At 46.1% G+C, this 20,304-nt stretch overlaps 1 protein-coding gene across 2 annotated transcripts in view; it reads right to left on the minus strand.

The window, feature by feature from the left end:
* The window catches only part of RASAL2 (RAS protein activator like 2), a 265,534-nt gene extending 253,589 nt beyond the window's left edge, over window positions 1-11,945 (minus strand). For both annotated transcript variants that reach the window (XM_083157244.1, XM_083157243.1), the window contains exon 1: window positions 11,469-11,945. In XM_083157244.1, the coding sequence (XP_083013370.1) occupies window positions 11,469-11,658 (190 nt within the window). In that variant the 5' untranslated portion in view covers window positions 11,659-11,945. The remainder of the gene's footprint in view (window positions 1-11,468) is intronic.
* Between the last annotated feature and the right edge of the window lie 8,359 nt (window positions 11,946-20,304).

Raw genomic sequence — 20,304 nt, forward strand, 5'->3', positions numbered from 1 at the left:
AGCAACGCACGCCCCCTGCCTCCACTCTGCAGCAACGCACGCCCCCTGCCTCCACTCTGCAGCAACGCACGCCCCCTGCCTCCACTCTGCAGCAACGCACGCCCCCTGCCTCCACTCTGCAGCAACGCACGCCCCCTGCCTCCACTCTGCAGCAACGCACGCCCCCTGCCTCCACTCTGCAGCAACGCACGCCCCCTGCCTCCACTCTGCAGCAACGCACGCCCCCTGCCTCCACTCTGCAGCAACGCACGCCCCCTGCCTCCACTCTGCAGCAACGCACGCCCCCTGCCTCCACTCTGCAGCAACGCACGCCCCCTGCCTCCACTCTGCAGCAACGCACGCCCCCTGCCTCCACTCTGCAGCAACGCACGCCCCCTGCCTCCACTCTGCAGCAACGCACGCCCCCTGCCTCCACTCTGCAGCAACGCACGCCCCCTGCCTCCACTCTGCAGCAACGCACGCCCCCTGCCTCCACTCTGCAGCAACGCACGCCCCCTGCCTCCACTCTGCAGCAACGCACGCCCCCTGCCTCCACTCTGCAGCAACGCACGCCCCCTGCCTCCACTCTGCAGCAACGCACGCCCCCTGCCTCCACTCTGCAGCAACGCACGCCCCCTGCCTCCACTCTGCAGCAACGCACGCCCCCTGCCTCCACTCTGCAGCAACGCACGCCCCCTGCCTCCACTCTGCAGCAACGCACGCCCCCTGCCTCCACTCTGCAGCAACGCACGCCCCCTGCCTCCACTCTGCAGCAACGCACGCCCCCTGCCTCCACTCTGCAGCAACGCACGCCCCCTGCCTCCACTCTGCAGCAACGCACGCCCCCTGCCTCCACTCTGCAGCAACGCACGCCCCCTGCCTCCACTCTGCAGCAACACACGCCCCCTGCCTCCACTCTGCAGCAACACACGCCCCCTGCCTCCACTCTGCAGCAACACACGCCCCCTGCCTCCACTCTGCAGCAACACACGCCCCCTGCCTCCACTCTGCAGCAACACACGCCCCCTGCCTCCACTCTGCAGCAACACACGCCCCCTGCCTCCACTCTGCAGCAACACACGCCCCCTGCCTCCACTCTGCAGCAACACACGCCCCCTGCCTCCACTCTGCAGCAACACACGCCCCCTGCCTCCACTCTGCAGCAACACACGCCCCCTGCCTCCACTCTGCAGCAACACACGCCCCCTGCCTCCACTCTGCAGCAACACACGCCCCCTGCCTCCACTCTGCAGCAACACACGCCCCCTGCCTCCACTCTGCAGCAACACACGCCCCCTGCCTCCACTCTGCAGCAACACACGCCCCCTGCCTCCACTCTGCAGCAACACACGCCCCCTGCCTCCACTCTGCAGCAACACACGCCCCCTGCCTCCACTCTGCAGCAACACACGCCCCCTGCCTCCACTCTGCAGCAACACACGCCCCCTGCCTCCACTCTGCAGCAACACACGCCCCCTGCCTCCACTCTGCAGCAACACACGCCCCCTGCCTCCACTCTGCAGCAACACACGCCCCCTGCCTCCACTCTGCAGCAACACACGCCCCCTGCCTCCACTCTGCAGCAACACACGCCCCCTGCCTCCACTCTGCAGCAACACAACGCCCCATAACCATTATTGAGATATTTAAAAAAACAGGCTCAGTGTGGAGAGTGTTGCCAAGGTTTAATTCACTTTCTTCCACTTTTTTTTTTTATTTAACCTCAATTTGGATGATCCCAGTAATGTTGCAGCAGGTACTACGATTCAACATCTGATCTCAATGAATATCTAACTGAAATCCTCCGATGGAATAATGCCAGCTGGCTGAAACAGGGCCCAGTCAACTGGCTTTGAACTTTGGAATTCTCAGCTGATGCACTGTGATAGCGTGGAATATGTTGGCACTGGGCATTGTAACAGTTTCACATAATAACAACATCAGAGGTGTCAGCCAGAATCAACTCAGTCACCCACTTAATAGTTCAATTAATGCTAACCGTTCTTCCCTGATATAGTTACACGAGTCCAGGCCCTTCTACATTCACGCAAGCACCATCCCGGTGTGGTTCACGTTGGAAATGTGCACATTTTGCCAGACACATTCTAGTCACAACACCCATCTCCTATCTTTGAGTGGCTTTTTCTAGTTCTACCCATTCTGCCATTTGGAAATCCTGAGCATTACACTTCTAACAATGTTATACTAGTGTTGGCAGTGGAGTTCGTAATCTTGGTACCAGCATTTTTTTATAGACCTTATCTCTCATGTCATATTCCATACAGAATATGGGCTTAGGAAATATACTGAAACTGCTAATTACGGGACGTCGAGACCCTGCTTTTTCCTGGGTTGCTAAACATGGGCCACAGCACCCACTAGATACCTGCTGCTGTTTGTATCAGCGGCAATCACCTAATGTGTACAAGGCTTTAGACTGTGTGTTCAGTTCTGGTCATTATTACATTTACACTAGTACCTACTTTGCATCATGAGGTTTATTAAGATAATACTAGAAGCTCTTTCAGGACCTACAACCTTAGAAATACTTTTGTTATAAAGTTTTGGAGGTTATTGCTGGGTTAAGCATTAACGCATTGGCTCAAGGTGCTGTATAAAACCCCTTTCAGACAAAGAATTTGACCCTGGAATTTGCCGGGGTAAGCAATGTGAAAAGGTCTACCTGGGTCCAGATTAACTAGTCGCTACCAAATTTATTACTGGGTCCAATCAAGCACTACGGGGACATGATATGTGCCTGGCGCTACTGGGGACACTATAGGTAATTGGCACTAAATATGTGCAAGAAAATGACTGATTAGCATTCAAACTAAGTGCCTGAGATAGGACACACACTTTGTTTCATCTTTTGAAACCTTGTTTCATGCATAAATAAAACATATTTGGGTGCATTTCATGTGTTTGTACAACATAAATGCAAGATACCACATTAAAATAACAAAATATTCTGAAATAGGGAATAATCCGTTATCCAAAATGCTTCTGGTCCCGAGCATTTTGGATAAGGGATACTCAACCTGTATATATAACAGCACTGGCCGAACATAAATTATCAGATTTTTTTTTTTTTTTACTTAAACAATTAAACTAAAATGGATATCCAATAATATAGTAATATATTTAAAAAGCCAATTTTGCTCTCAATTAGTATAAAAGTTCCTATTTAGGACTAGGGCTTTTTCCAAATCGTAAACAGCTGATGTCCATCTCTAGGTGGAGCTCTTAATCATTCAGGTGCTGTAAGTTCAAGGTGGAGGCAGGTCCCAAATAGTGTCCAAAAAAAATGGAGAACAATGGAGCAAATGTCAGGCAGTAGCTCGGAAGTGGCTCAATTCGTTTCCCTGGGATATCCCAGCTTCCTCAGGTGCATTAACCCCGCTCTCCTGCTGTCAGAACCGGTGCAACCTGGGATTTTCTACTCAGGTCATGCTTAAGTAGAGCAGACTGGTGGATGAGGAGCGCTGGCTCATCAGCCTGTGACTTCCACTTTAGATGCCTAGGGCCAGATGCACTAAGCTTCAAAAGTGATGAAATGGAGAGTGATAAAAAACCAATCAGCCCCTTTCTTATATTTTTTAAACACTGTGACATGGCAGGTAGGAGCTGATTGGCTGGAGATGTATCACTCTCCATTTTATCACTTTTGAAGCTTAGTGCATCTGGCCCCTAGGCTGTTTTGCCTGACAGGGCTTCGGTGTGAAAGGGGTGTAGGAAAGGGCACCCATGTTTAACAAACAGGGAAAAAGCAAAGTCCTGGCTTCTGTCTGAATGTGGTATAAAAGATTCAATGATGAAGCTAATTTTACCCTGCGGTTTCAGGGAATTTTCTCAGGCTATATTCTGTATGGAACATGACGTGAGAGACGAGGTCTAAAAATACTGCTGGCACCGAGACTACTGACCCCACTGCCAACACTGGTTTAACATTGGGAAAGTGAAATCGGAAGCCCATAGTAAACCAGCAGAAAACTGTGCATACACCACAAGAAAAGGACTAATCTCTCCGTAGATGAGGAGGGGATGCAGTTTAAATCCCGGCGGTCGGGATCCCGGCGTTCAGAATCCCGACACTTTCTCCCTCCGTGAGTGTCCACGACACCCCTGGAGGGAGAATAAATTAGCGTGCTGAGCGTAACGAGGCACCAGGCCCGCTGCGTGGCGAGCGCAGCAAGCCCGCAAGGGGGGGGCGATCCACGTGTCCCCCCCCCTGTCGGGATTTCGGCGGTCGGGATTCGGCGTCGTGATTTTGAACGCCGGGATCCCCACCGCCGGGATTTCATACTGAATCCATGAGGAGTGCTGCATGGAAGTTAGTGAAGGGGCCATAGGACACTAACGCTGCTTCCAAGCTAAAGAGACGAAAGTTTGCTGGGTCTTCCTCCTGGAAAAATCACTGGTCTCATGTCCATGACCCTAAGTCATGCGCAAGGTTGTGGAATGGGGACTCAATCCCAGGTTGTTTTCTTTCACACAGGCAGAAATTCCGGGTAGATGTGCTCTCATGTGTAAAAACCAGGGATTTATATGCTAGAGGTATAAGAGGATACGATACGAATCCATTATAAGCAGGTGTAACAGTCTATTCCTATAACCCACAAGGGGTGTTAGCTTCTTTTGTTAGACTACACTGAAATACGGAGACAAGAGAAGAGTTTGTGCCTCTGCTTGCACATCATGGACAATTTGACAGCATTTGACTATGTTTTACATACTGTAAAACTGTTTAACCACTGACTTCATTGTGCAAACACATTCCCCTCATCCCAGACTGTGACAGATTCATTAACCAGCAACTACCCGCTGCACTTCCTGTGCCTCTGGATTCTCAGATTGTTGTTCTCATCCCAATAACGTTGAATACGGAAAAAAAAAAAAACCTCACAAGCCCAGGTAGAAATTATTGGGCGTTTACATTGCGCACACTGCCCACAGGACAGCGTCTTAGCAGGCTGCCAGCATTGCCATATTTCTGGTGATGCCTATGGAAATATGGCACAAAGCAATTTCTCTGACAACAGTGGTAGATAGCTTGCTATCTCCTGCACAGACACAGTACTCTCAGGGGAAGGGGCACATGGGAAAAACTGTACACTAGCAACTTTATCATTTGTTATAATGCCCTTGGTGGGAGGTGTATGTTACGGAGTTTAACATTATAGTATTTCTAAAATCTCAGCCATGGTTTACTGGAAGCTGCCCATGACTATTATTTCTTTATTAACAGTTATTTATATAGTGCACACATATTCCGCAGAGCTTTGCAGAGAACATTCACATCTACCCTAGTGGAGCTTACCACATATATACGCACTCACAGGCATTCTAGGGTTAATTTTGTTGGGAGCCAATTAACCTTCCAGTAAATTTTTGGATTGTGGGGGGAAACCGGAGTACCCGGAGGAAACCCACACAAGCACGGGGAGAATATACAAATGCTGCACAGCTAGGTCCATGGTGGGAATCAAACCCACAAGCTCAGTGCTGTGAGGCAGTAATGCCAAGCATTACTGTAATGGTTAGCATAACAGCCTCACAGCACTGAGCTCATGGGTTCGATTCCCAGCATGGACCTACAGTAGCTGTGCACCGTCTGTGTAGCTATACGGGTTGGTGGTCTGCAGCAAGCAGGAGATGCAGCACACTATAAAAGCATAGCAAAAATAGATCATTCAGGTACATTTACAATACATAGTAGTTCAATGGAAATTAAACCACTAATATTAATATAAGGGTAGTGTTCATTCTAGCACCCGCCATCTTTGAAAACCCATGCAGTTCCTCTTCTCTGCCTGGGGTGTCGCTGTCTGCGGTAGTGCTTCTAGCACAGTGTGGTCTGTATATCAGCACTGATATGCAAACCAGACCTGTGCTAGAAACACCACAGTAGACAGCGACACCCCAGGCAGGGAGCAGGATCTGCATGGGTTTTCAAAGATGGCAGGTGCTAGAATGAACACAATAAGGGTGTGTATTATTGAACAAAATAATATACATTATTAAACTGAACATGCTCTCATTCACTCCTATGCAGTAAGTTGCAATATTAGGCTAAAAGGAAACAAATGGATACTGCCAATTAGGTAGTGTTGATTTATACAACTTTGGCATAGATAGATAGCAGATATATATGGCTGGACCGGAGACCTGCTCAGATCCCTATATATCCCATGATCCTCTTCTCACTAACATAAAACAGGGATATAAAAATGAGAAGGGGAGGAAATGAAAATGGCAGCACAGAGAATTGATCACACAAGTCTGGGTTACATGATCTTCTGGCTTCTCAGCTCAGGACCTTGTGAGTTCCACGGTAACTGCTGATGTTACCTCTGTTCCTCCTCCATGGTAGCAGCTGCTGCTACAACTTCTGTGAACATGAGGAACAAGTGTTCTGGCACAGTGTCCTATATAGAGAATGATGCCAAAGAAAAATAGCGGGCACATAGTTACTGCGAGCTGGCAGGTAATGACAAGAATGCCCAGACAACACGAGAGCAGAAGCGTTCTCCAGAACAAGAATAGGAAGGACGTTAAGATAAACAGTGAAGGATGGATGCCAGCAGCCGGGTACATTAATGTTTGTACAGTGACAGGTTCCTCTTTTATATCGACACCTTTCACCCATAACACACCAACGGTAGCTGCACAGCAATGCCAGCACCAACGGCGGCTTAATTGTGGACAATACGCTTTCCCCATCACAGGGCTGACTTTAACTTCTGTTTCGAATCACTACATATAATTATATTTTGTATCATGATCCAGACAAGGTACAACACTGCATAATAGGCCATATTCAACTGTCATATCACGGCCAATCTGCCGTTTAAAGCGACGTGAGATCGCGGGGCGATATTCAATGGATACGAATGAAAGTCCTGTTTGAGCACCCAAACGTGACTTCGCAAATTTCAGTCTGCCAAACTGGTGCTAAAACATTTCAATACGGCCCAAAAAAGTTGGCAATAATAACCAGGTTTTGTCTCGTTAAAGATTGCTACTTAAAAAAAAAACAACAACAACAACAGGCAGACTCACACTTAAGTCCTGCACCTCTGCAACTTTTTTTTTTTTTTGTACGGAATATCCTCTGCAACTTTTTAAACTCCAGTCCTGGGCCCAGACAGAAAGGGGGCCCAGTACTGGAGTTTAAAAAGTATAATTTGTCATCAACAAAGTTCACATTTCCCTTGAAGTAATGTAGAGGTTGAGTAGTACAGTCCGTGCTGCAGACACCAGAGGTCTCACCAGGCACTCAAGGTGTTCGAGAAAGGGACAGGGGGCCCTGCCTATTTTGTCAGTCCCGGGCCTCACAATTTCTGATGGCAGCCCTGAATATTCCAATACCACCTGAAGTTCAATGTAAAAGAGAACATAGGTAACAATGAAGTACACACTCAGCAACATTTATTATGAGATTACTCTCTCAAAAGTGCTCAATCAATAGCTGCCTCACCCTAATAAGCATCTAATTTACAAGATCATGCCTAGGGCAGCGAGGAGAAAGGGCTACATTACAGACTGACCTCGCTGTGACATTTACACAAGGTAACTAACACTCGCAACAAAGTAACAGAAGCTAATGAGACTCTTGTCATGTGAGGTCAACACATTGCATAGCGGTCATTACCCAAGGACCGCCAACAGTTCCCAGGTCACTCGGCAGGTGCACAGGTGTACCCATTACTCTCTGACTCATTTTGAAAGATCAACACTTGCATCTAGAGTGCACATGCATTTTTATTATCACTTTATGATGGGGAAAGAACATCAGTAAAGTGCCTTGAATGAAATGATGAAATCGCCTATTTATTGCATATTTTAGTTACTGATATACTAGCCTCCAATATCAACATTTTTTAAAATATTTTTTATAAATAAGTAGATTTATAGTTTTAGCTTAGCTCTCCAAACTTTATAAATAGTAAGTTCATATCCGGGGCAGTACGGATGGTGTAATGGTTAGCATTACTGCCTCACAGCACTGAGGTCATGGGTTCGATTCCCTCCATGGCCCTAACTGTGCAGAGTTTGTATATTCTCCCCGTATTTGCATGGGTTGCCTCTGGGTACTCCGGTTTCCTCCCACAATCCAAAAATATGCAGGTAGGTTAATTGGCGTCCCAACAAAATTAACCCTAGAATGTCTGTGTGTGCGTGTACATGTGGTAGGGAATATAGATTGTAAGCTCCACTGGGGCAGGGACTGATGTGAATGTTCAAATATTCTCTGTAAAGCGCTTCGGAATATGTGTGTGCTATATAAGAAACTGTTAATAAATAATAAAATGATATGCATACATCCCAATTTGGTCAGGATAGACCTGAAGTCCCACCCACGGGCCACAGTTTCTCACAGTGGGGTGGTTGGAAGGGCCGCGTTCAGTTGCCAGTCGGGTCAGCAGATTAAGGTTCAATCTGTGGAAATATGGCCGCTCACCTATTCAATGCTGCTGTTTTGAAGGGTGTCAGATCTGACTGTTATTAAAGTCGTCTCTGTTTTGTCGGAAATTGACGCGGATTGTCGAATTCAATATTTTTCCGATCCATGGACTTTCCGACAGTTGGAAATCGATGTTACTGTCTGATCAGATTAAAATAGCCCAGGATGCTGACTGTTGTGCGTATGTGGGGGGTGCATACCCTGTGGCCCCGCAGTGCTGGCCATGCACCCAGCGTGACAAAAATGGGAAGAATATTACGCAGGACCAGGATTTCCTCTAAGGCCTCAACCCCTGAATCCGGGCATGCACCTTCAGGGAGCCAATAAACATGGGCAATTCTAAGCATCACTACCGTTTATTGCTGCAAGGTTATTGCAAGAAGCACTCCATCATAATAGTGCACAGCAGCCTGACATGCAGACACCTACCTGATCATTTCTCCAGCTAATCACGCAGACAGAGCTTACAATGCATCTATAAAGAGAGATCTGGTAGCATACACTTCATTGCCCACCAATGTGCACTGAAATGTAGCGATGGCCCTATGTACAGTTTCTGGGAACATCAAGAACAGAAAACAATAGTTTTTTATTGGGATTAAAATTTGTTGTCCGTGAATATAAAATGTTCCATTTAAGAATAATGAGGCGTGCAATTTTGAAGAATGAATAATGCAAGAAAGGTTTAAATATGAAATAGGTCACTGTACATGTTGAAATGCATTATGACAATGCAATACACGCCTTAGCGATGCAAAGCTTCATGTATAAAATATTGCCCATCAAATTAAAAAATGCACCCTTTTAAGAGATTAGCACCGTACCTAAAAAATTCAAGAGCCAACACTAAACAAACATCGCGCAGGAGCGCACTTCGCACAGGCAAAACGCACCATGTGTGGTCATCTACCTTCGAACTGGAATACAAGACCTCATGATTTGCCAATAGGTCCCAAACATTTCTAGTTGCTGTTCCTAGGAAAGGTTTTACATTAACTCAAAATAAGCAAAAATCAGGTTCGGGATAAGTAAATAAAAATAATAAAATCAAACAATGCTATAACTATTAATCTGAGCATTCAACGCTACATAAAAGTACACTGTGTAAAAGTAAACAAGTTATTCCTGACAGTGATCAATGACCGTAAAACAATAGCTAATCTGTACTTCAATGCCACTTCACAGTCACTATTGTAATGCCAATCTTGGCCCTAAATACCCAACACAGGAGACTTTATATGACCTTGTCAAGGGCTCTGCAATGTCACATTATTAGGAATTTTATTCACTATTTTAATATGTGTCTGTTTTTCTGTGTCTAGTGATAGATTTGCAGAGGAAGTGAAGGCTGTGATCTGATCTTAGTATAGCCCCCCTCCAAAAAAAACGAATTATATTTCTAATAATATTACTTGCGGTTAATGAATGAGAAAAATGCTCAAGCACCCATATTGTGACTGCATGTGCGTTCAAGATTTCCTTTGTACAGCGGCCAAACGGAAATCCAATCTATTTTTTGGCCCATATAGGACAAGGACTGCTCTCCATTAATATTTCAGAGCAATGTTCTAAATAATTCTCTGATGATATAACAATTAAGCTGGAAACTGGTGGTCTGTTGCAACATATTCGACAAGAAAATGACGGCGCCTCAATATAATCGCCAGCTAAAACACATGACACAGCTGCTGTCTAAGCAAGAAAGGCATTATCAAGAGGTATACAGAGGAAGCTATGTAACGATGATGGTTATGAGGATTGATCTGTCAGATTGCTGTTACTTGCAGAAGAAGCCTGCAGCATTTAAAGCACAAGTCATTTTCATGTAAGCGGTCCAAGGCGGTGATTTAAAAAAAAAAATCCATGCAGGTGTGTAATATGCGATTATTCACAGGGGTGACATCACCTGTACACTCTATTCTCAGCATGCCTGGAACCCAGCGTGGAATACACACTAGGGGCAGATCGTCAGTGTATAGCAGCCACAGACACAAAACAATGGAATGTACTAAATTTGTGAATAGCACAAAGCTGATGCAGCGCGGGCTTCACTCCACAGTCTGACCAACTAAAGGGCTCATAGCAGTTACCAGATTTATTTATCTACTGTTAAAATCCCTGAACGAACAGCAGATTTGCTCGTATGACTGAAGATTAGAATACACCATGTGTGAAATGTATACTTCATATTGATCATACCAGAGAGAAGACAAGGATGATGATACCCTACAATAATAGATAATGCAGGAGGCATGATTCTTTCCATTGACAGGTATTGCTTTCCCAAATACATACTTTACAGCTGAAAAATGATCGAACTGACACATACAATCAATTCTGAAATAAATCCTAAAGGACTGAAAGATCTGCTGCTTATATTATATTCCATTATTAGGGGACTACAATTGGACAAAACCTCACACTGCAATGACTGGCTATTGATATCTGACAGCTACTGGTCACGTAACACAAGGATAATGGGTATATCCTGCCTAATGGTGACTAGCAGTACTAAGATGGCACAATCAGCCTACAGAAGACATATGGGTTCTGTAATTAAGATGTATGAAGTGGTAACACCGCCTGCTCCCAGGTCACCCCACTAGCAGTACTGAATAATCACAGGAGTAATAGCTGTCACGGATCAGCTCCTCTGTGCTGCTGACTATCCCACACTGCTTGCAAGTGCTTCTACTTCTTACTGGTGCTCTCCAGTAGCTCCCAGTGTGTGATGATGGATACATACATAATTTGATTATAATATATATATATATATATATATATATATATATATATATATTACACACACGTACATACACACACATAATGAGATAGATATAGATATGCACATATACATATAGACTTTGCCATGCATTGTATCATCTTCCAGGTTTGGGCAGCCTGTGTCTCTCCAGCCAATGTGGAACTACAAGTGTCAGAATGGCCAGAGGTTGCAGAGCCACAGGTTGCCCCCTGCTGTACAGCACCAGTAGGGTGGGTGTGTGAGCCCCCCAGCCTCGCTTACCGTATACCCGCACCCAGCCCTGCTGCTGGCACACCGACTCCATCAGGATCCTCTCCAGTATGCCACCGGCTCCCGCTGCAGCTCCCCCACACGGAGAGTCCAAGTCCTCTGGGAGGGAGTCCCGGTCCGGGAAGCTGTGGAAGCCGCTGTGCAGGGAGTCTCCCCCAGGAGACAGATCCATCATGAGCATAGCGGCGGCGGTGACGGCCCGAGCTCAGCACCTCTCCCCGGGCTCTCTGCTGCGGGAGGTGTCACAGCCCGGCTGGGGCTGACATGGGGGCACCCCGGGCTGCTCACTGTAACGGAGTCCTCGTTGTCACGGTGACTGTGCTCCAGCGGAGGCGGCGACAGTGACTGTAACTCTCCCGGCAGCTCCCAGCCTGAGCCGCGGCAGCAGCAGAGACAGCGGCATCCCCGGGACTCAGCCAGCGCCGGGCGTCCGCCTATCCGCGGGAGGGGGCGGGGCCGCAGGCTGGGAGCGCGTGGAACTATCGGGAGAAGGGAGCACCTATCTCATGGATTCGGGGTTGGGATCGCGTCCTGGAGGGGCCACCTGGCGGCCACTATAGCGCATAGCACCTCTCTGTGAGGACAAGCTGTGGTGCTACTGGCGCTGAGGCACAGTGCAGTGCGAATTGGGGTGTTGCAGAGTGATGTGATGAATAAAAACACTAGGAAATACTGTAATTATTTGTTTATGCCAAATTGCTCATTTAGGTTGGGAGGATGCAGGCTGTATAATTCCTTTTAATTCTGTAGGTTTAAACTCACACATCCTATGCACCTTTTTTACTTCAAAATGATCATATGTAAAAATAAAGGGGTACAAGAAAAAATATGACTTGTGCATGTTTCATTCAATAATCAGACAGGTGCAATAGAGATCAACTTTGCATCAGGCCCCCAACCATGATTTTAGAGGGCCTCATGCATAACACCACTTTGCGTCATGTGTCTCAGGTGAAACCAATAACGTGGTTGTACACACTTGCAGATTTGTGTAATTCTTACACTTGCACTCGCATACACCTGGATAGGGGAGGAAGGAGGGGGGGAACATTCTAAAGAAAGGCTGGCTACCTTTTTATCACGCAGTTGAGAAGAGACGCAGCCTAGGATACATCAAGTGTCCTTTTGCGTTTTATGCATTCGGTCACCAAATCATGCATGTAGATTTTGGCAAAGGACAGCTCTTATGGTAATGGTTGTTGTTTTGTGATAATAGGACTTCCGGATTCTATCTGCACATGAATTGACTGACTCACCCTGGGAGGTATCCAGTTGGAGCCCATGGGTTACTACAGAGCAACACCATCTAAAGATGACATTGCCCACTGCAACCAAGTCCAGGAATCTATTGCATCCCAGGGCTTGGTGCATATGCAGTAAGTGGCGGAAAACTTAATTTTGGGAGGTTCTACCTCCCGGACCCCCAGGATTAATGGGAAAGTCCCCAGCATTCCCAATAGTCTGCCGCAACCTCCAACAGTGGGGGGTCCGTGGGGATTCAATGACATGAATCACGTCATCATAGCCCTGCCCCCTCCATGCAATGTCTGTATTACCGACATTACATGGCAGGGGGCATGACCACAATCATGCTGGCTATGCCCCCCCAAAAAATAAATCTCCCAATAAGCACTGCCCCATCCCGCCTATTTTATGACACCCCCGTTATGTGTCGTGTCCCCCCCAATGTCTCGTGTGCTCGCACCCCCTTTGGACGGATGGTGGGGACTAGGCGGCTGGCTAATGATTATATTGCCAGCCCCTGCAACACTGACTGGGGCTCCATCTGTATGTATATATATTCAGGGTTGCCGACTTTAAGATTCTCCTCTCCGGGAGAAGCCCGGAGAGGAGAGATTCAGCAGCCACTCAGGGGGCGGTGCTTGCGAGTGACATCACTAAGCCCCATGCTGTTAAAGCAGCTAATTCACGGATCTCCGTGTAGGGGCGGGGCTAAAATGACGCAATTGTGCCGTTTTAGCTCCGCCCCCTCCTCTGAGACCCGAGGATTGCGGCATTTTAAAGAGAGAGAGAGAGATTGGCACTCATATTATGGCCCTTGTGCCATTTATATGTGGTACTGGTGTTTTATTCACAATTATATTTGTTACACTGTTTGCTTGCGTTATTGAGTGACTTAATCGCAACTTCTTGAGATCTGAACAGCACCCAGCTCCTGAAATTAGCAGCGGCAGTGGCTGCAGGCTCACAGTGTCTGTCTTTCACTGGGTGTCTTTCATATTTAAGGTGAGTGTTTTGTTATTAAACTGTATACTGTATTAACAAATACAGAACCGTTGATCTGAGTTAAGAGTGAGACGTGTTGTCTCTTTGGAGTAACGTGAGTACCACTTGCATGGAATGTATATTAGATTGTCTGGTCTTAAGGTCCATACACACTGGGCGACTATGGACCTAGACCAGCGTGTATGGACAGCGATAATGACATCATCGCTGCGGGGAAAGCCGCTCAGTGCATACACACTGAGCGAATTTCCCCCTGCCTGGTGCCTAAGGAGGGGGGGAGGACGGCGTTGCATAGCGGAGCGCTGTGCAAAGCCGCCCTGAAAGTCGCTCATCTGCTGGTATAACCAGCAGATGAACGGCTTTCCCGGCGATGTTGCGGGTGCATGCAGCAGTGCTCACCGCTCATCGTCGGGCCATACACACTGGGCGGCTTTGAGCTGAAAGCCGCTCAAACCTGCTGTTTTGAGCGACTTTCAGCTCAAAGTCGCCCAGTGTGTATGGGCCTTTAGTGTTGTTGCAGTATTTGGGGGCACAGATTTAAGCTACCTCTGTTATTTGAGTGGTGGATACTATGATGTGGTATATACATATATTTTGTGTTAAGGAATCACATACACTGGTTGAGATGAAGTCTCGGTCTTTATTTTGAAACACGCAAACATGTAATCAGCATAAGCAAGTTTGGTTACAGCATTGCAGTATACAGGTGTCACAGCATAGTACAAACTCTTCAGAAAGCTCCATTGGTCCCTGATATAGCCTATACCCTGTAACAAAAAGTATTTATAGAAAACCAGCGCTGAGAGGACGTGCAGCTAGGGTAACAAACAAAGTCAGTGTTTGTCAATCACCGAAAAGAAGATAGTTGTGCAAAAAATATCACTTAAAACCCATAAGCGCTACCTAAGAATTGGAGGTAGCGCTTATGGGTTTTAAGTGATATTGTTTGCACAAGTAGCCTATACCCTGGCCTATCACTTGGGTAGCTATACCACCATCAAGAGAAATAACCAGGAGAGCACAGGTGCTGCTAATCAGCCCAACTCAGTCATCAGTTTCCCTGCTGCTCTAAAACCTGTACCGGATCCTCCATATCACAGGTTCTCAAAGTCAATCCGCAATCTAATTAACGATTCCAGTTAGGTATTGGATCTGGGGGGGGGGGGGGGGATGTTCACTGGAACATGCAACATGCTGTGAGAAAATTCTGAATTGTTATCTCATTAACCACAACTGTTGTGACATTTATGCAAAGGCAAGATAATTCAGTTCTCACAACATACAGTATCCTTTTTTTAAGTGTTTAGATTAAAATGAACCCTTTCTTTTCTGCCCTTTAGATGTTAGTCCTGTTGAGATGGCCCTTTAAATAACAGGCTGTAACTTTTCCACCCCTCTCCAATTTGTTACTAGAACTGGGCAGCCACTTCCAGTAGTGTACCCACGAGCGGTGTGATATCTCCCTTTATTCTCACCACAATGGCATTTGCACATGGGTGCTATGTCTCAATATGTATCACTTTAAAATTAAACATTTTTGAATTAAAGATCTTAAATTTAAAAAATCTAGCTACCCCTCTCCCTCATAAATTTGATAGTACCTGTGTAAAGTCCATTTACACCCTGCCCTCACCTATACCCCCTGGGAACAAACCAAGTACATTTTGGCATAAGCTTTTAGCCTTCCCTTCATTATATGCAGTTAACTACATGAAGAGTAATGAAATGCATTCACGAGTCTCTGGAAACGTATGAATGTTACGGAGACCAAGTCCCAGAGTGACTGCCTAGCTGGAATAAAACATTCCACCACCACCAAAATTAGGAGGATAAACAGCTTAGGGACCTTAAGATATAAACATCATATATACCAGCAGTGTACAAGACTAGCCATTCAGGGGTGTTTTAACAGAGGAGGTGGCTCATGTGTAGACTCGGGGTTGGCTTCCTCCTTTCCATGGTTTAGTATGCTCTAGCATTGTGTCTACTGCGCATGCTTAGCAGCCATTTTGGCTGTGGTTTTTATCCACGGCTGCAGTGTCAAACGCAGGACTCCAGAAAGGTAAGTAATAAAACATGGGTGTGATCTTGTAATCTGTGCACCTCTTGTAATCTGTCTGTCTCCCCTTCCTACTAGATTGTAAGCTCCTCCGAGTAGGGCCCTCTTCCCTCCTGTTGTCAAAGCCCACTTCTCTTCACATTTCACTCACAGCTCTCCTTTACTCCAACACTCAGTGACCATCTTCATACTCATCTCCATCATTGGCCTCAAGCCTCTAGTTGTATGTTGATTGGGTCCTCACTACTTACATTTAAGCTGTAATGTGTATTGAACTGTGGTGCTCTTTATTTGTACTGTATTTTTGTTATTTATTCAATGTTATGCCAAGTTTTGTCTCCCTGTATTGTTCCTTTGTACGGCGCTGCGAAACACTTGTGGCGCCTTATAAATAAAATAATAATAATAATATGTGCAGTGGCCCTGTCTAAACTGCACACATTGCACCCATTATAAATTTGACAATGAATGGATCTAATTAGGGGCGTAACTAGCTATTGATAGGCCCCATAGCAAAAGTCTGAAAGGGCCCCCTATTTAGCAACTGATGGTGATAATTGTATGTAAAAACATATTATTTAGAAAGTAAAGATGGGCCCCCTTCTGCTCCGGGATCCATAGCAACTGAACCCCTTGCATCTATGGTAGTACTCCCTTGGATCTAATTATTTCTCTTAATTAAGAAATACATTTCCATCTAAATCTTTATAGTAGCATAGTTGCCTACCCTCCTGCATTCTGCAGGAGACTCCCTGAAATATCAGCAATCTACCTCTCTCCCTCATTAGTCTAGCAATCTCCCTCATTTCACCTAGGCCACATTACACTGTTACACATTACACTGTTTTACCTAGGCCACATTACACTGTTACATTATATCTTTAGCAATTCACTATCGTGAGGTAAAGTACCAAAAGATTGGAGAATAGCAGAGGTAGTGCCAATATTCAAAAATGGAAAAAAAGGACGATCCCGCTAATTACAGACCCGTTAGTTTAACATCAATAGTGGGTAAACTTTTTAAAGGATTTGTAAGGGATAGTATCCAGGAATATTTAGACCGTCACCATCTTCTCAGTACTAACCAGCATGGGTTCGTAGAAGTAGTACGTTTATTTATACGGCGCCACAAAGTGTTCGCAGCGCCGTACATAGCAAACAAAAAAATAATTACAAAGTAACGTACAGGGTGTGTTGATAAAATACAGCATAAATAGGGGTATAGCTGGTAGAACTAAAATCAGCATCAGTTCTGAAGTAGGTGTGGAAATTGTCGAGGAGACTGAAGAGGAAGTAGAGGAAGGGAAGAACCGGGCAGAAGCACTGGTGAGGTAAAGAGGTAGGGTGAGTACGTGAGGAAGGAGGGCCCTACTCATAAGAGTTAACAGACTAAAGGAAAAATCGTTCATGCCAAACTAATCTACTAGGTTTCTACAAGGCGGTTAGCAAAAACCTTGATAATGGAAATGCTGTAAATGTGATTTTCCTAGATTTTGCTAAGGCCTTTGATACTGTCCCACACAAGAGGTTGATAAATAAAATGGAGGACCTAGGATTGGGTGAAAATATCTGCAGATGGGTAGGGAATTGGCTGTGTAATAGAGAACAAAGAGTGGTTGTAAACAGTGCCGTATCAGATACAATACCAGTACTAAGTGGAGTGCCTCAGGGTTCGGTTTTAGGGCTCATTTTATTTTAACGATATTGGGCAGGGGTTACTCAGCAATGTATCCATCTTTGCGGACAATACAAAACTAAGCAAAGTTATTAAATCACCAGCAGATGTCACCACGCTTCAAAAGGATCTTGCAAATCTAGAGGAGTGGGCTAAAAAGTGGAAGATGAGGTTCAATGTAGATAAATGTAAGGTTATGCACCTTGGGAGACACAACCAGTGTGCTAGTTATAACCTTAGCAACAAAGCTTATTAGGGGAATGGAGAATTTAAGCTATGAGGAGAGATTAAGCAATTTGGGACTATTTACATTAGAAATGAGACATTTAAGGGGGGACATGCTTAACATGTACCAATATATCAGGGGCCAATATAAGGAACTGGCAAACACCCTTTTTTCAACAAGAAAGGAATGTAGAACGCGAGGGCATGAGTATAGATTAGAAGAAAAAAGATTTTGTTCAGCTAGAAGAAAAAATTACTTTACGGTCAGAGCTGTCAAACTTTGGAACTCTCTTCCTGGAGAGGTGGTGTCGGCAGATACAATAAATACGTTCAAAATAAGGTTGGACAAACACTTATTGATTAATAACATCCATGGGTACAAATAAGAAACATAATCTGTCTTTACAAGTCTGTTTTAAATAACAACCTAGGTTGAACTAGATGGACGCAAGTCTTTTTTCAGCCTTACCTACTATGGGGCAGATGTATTAACCAGCGTTAAGTGCAAAAATGCACTTAACGCTGGTTAACTGGGGGGGATTACGTCTGTCCCTAATGTATTACTAGCGCACCTAACGTGCGCTAGTGACAGCCCGCCGAGTTACGCTCGGCGGGGCTGTCCCTGCAATCCCCCCCAGGGATTAACGGCCGGGGTGATGTATTAACAGCCTTCGCCAGCTCAGGGCTAGCGTTGTCCTATCCCCCACTATGGGGACAACGCTAGCCCTGCGTCTGGCTTGGGCTGCGCTGGAGATCTCACGGTTTTAGCGAGATCTCGCGCATGCCCAGTAAGCCGGGCAGGGGGGGCGACGGCGACTGCGCATGTGCGGGGCGGCGAGGGAGCCGATAAGGAGAGCCGTTAACGCTGGGGATAACGGCTCTCCTTATCGGCTTTGGGGGGGTTAATACATCTGCCTATAACGTTTGCCCGCTTCTCCACGTTATGCTGGAGAAGCGGGACTCGTTATTCTCAAAACGTTATAGGCAGATTAGTACATCTGCCCCAATGTTACTATGTAACATCATGGTTACCTCCCCTCCTGCATTCTGCAGGAGACTCCCTGACATAGCAACAATCTGCCTCTCTCCCTCATTAGTCTAGCAATCTCCCTCATGTCACCTAGCCCATATTACAATGTTACAATTTTGAGGAAAAATGGAATGAGAGATAGATACATTTACAGTGAATCATCAGCGCCATTTCCCAGCACTTTAGCAAGTATAGTATCTCTTACTAACTGCTCTGGGGCTCATCTACATTTGGATATAAGTCATTTTAGAAGATTTAGATGTAGCAGTACACACCCACGCTTCTAGGTGCCACGTTCACAATCTCTTTTCACAGTCTCTCCATATATGGAACTAGACACGCCCTTTGAGTGGAGCATGACACGCCCCCTCAATGGGGCGCTGTGCAAATTTCTATAATAAACTATAATCTCCCTGAAACTAGTTTTCAAAAGTAGGCAAATATGATAGTAGTATATCTCCAGATACCTGCTTGCAGAGTAATTGTCAAGTGAAAATAGATAATCTAACATAAAGTTTCATTTACTAGGAATTTGAGCTCACTGAAGACTTCCCTAGCTTATGTTTACCCACAGTAAATGTATTTGGTACTCTTTACCTAGAACGGCGCCCATCGCGGGCATCGCATGTATAATTATACATTATAATGGCATGCGATGCGACCGATGCGATGCCCGCGATTTTAGATAGAAATGCATGTTAAAATGTAAATCGCGACGGTCGTATCACATGCGGCCAAAAACGCATGCGATGCGACCGATGTGATTACCGCGATTTACATAGGGAACAATGTTAAATGGCCCAATTGACCCGATTTTACATAGGTAACAATGTTAAATGGCCCAGAGACCCCAAATAGCCACCCTGAAGTGTGAAATGCCCCCCCCCCCAATTGTTAACGCCACCCACGATCAACGTCAACCCGAAGCGTGGCGAGCGGAGGCGGTACGCATCCTCCGACCTTTTCATACCCCCACTATCCACGTCGGCGTGGAGTCGAGAATAGAAAGTGTGACGAGCACAGCAAGCCACCGAGCCCGAAGCGTGGCGAGCGTAGCGAGCCCAGCGAGGGGACGCGGATACCTGTGAAGCCCGCGAGGGGACGCGGATACCTATGAAGCCCCTGTTGTATGCTTTTGTTGCACAGCCCTGGCTGAATCAAACGTGGATGCTAATGCAAACATGGAGTATCTCCCAGCGGCGCCTTTACATTGAAGTGAATGAGACCAGGGTTACCCATTTTCACGGCCCCTGGAGCGTCCTGGGCCCAGCCCAGGTAACTAAATGGTTTGGAGTCCCAGGTCAGTCTACCCGGGTTTGCACGTTTCCACTAGCAATGACCTGGGTTATTTTGCTAGTGGAAAATGGGAATTAGGGAACCAGTAGGAACGCAACCCAGAGCATTGAGGGGCATCTGCTTTGTTGTCCATATCTTGGTAAATAAACCTATGGTTCTTGTTTCCTAGCACGGCGCCCAAATTTCCTACATATGGCACCATAGGGAAATCTCATCGCATTGCATCGCATGGTCCATTACAGTGGCATGCAATGCAATGCAATTTTTTTATGTAATTTTTTCTAACCTTATTGTA

Source organism: Crinia signifera, chromosome 8 (assembly GCF_055691185.1).
Source record: "Crinia signifera chromosome 8, ASM5569118v1, whole genome shotgun sequence".
Taxonomy (NCBI): Eukaryota; Metazoa; Chordata; class Amphibia; order Anura; family Myobatrachidae; genus Crinia; species Crinia signifera.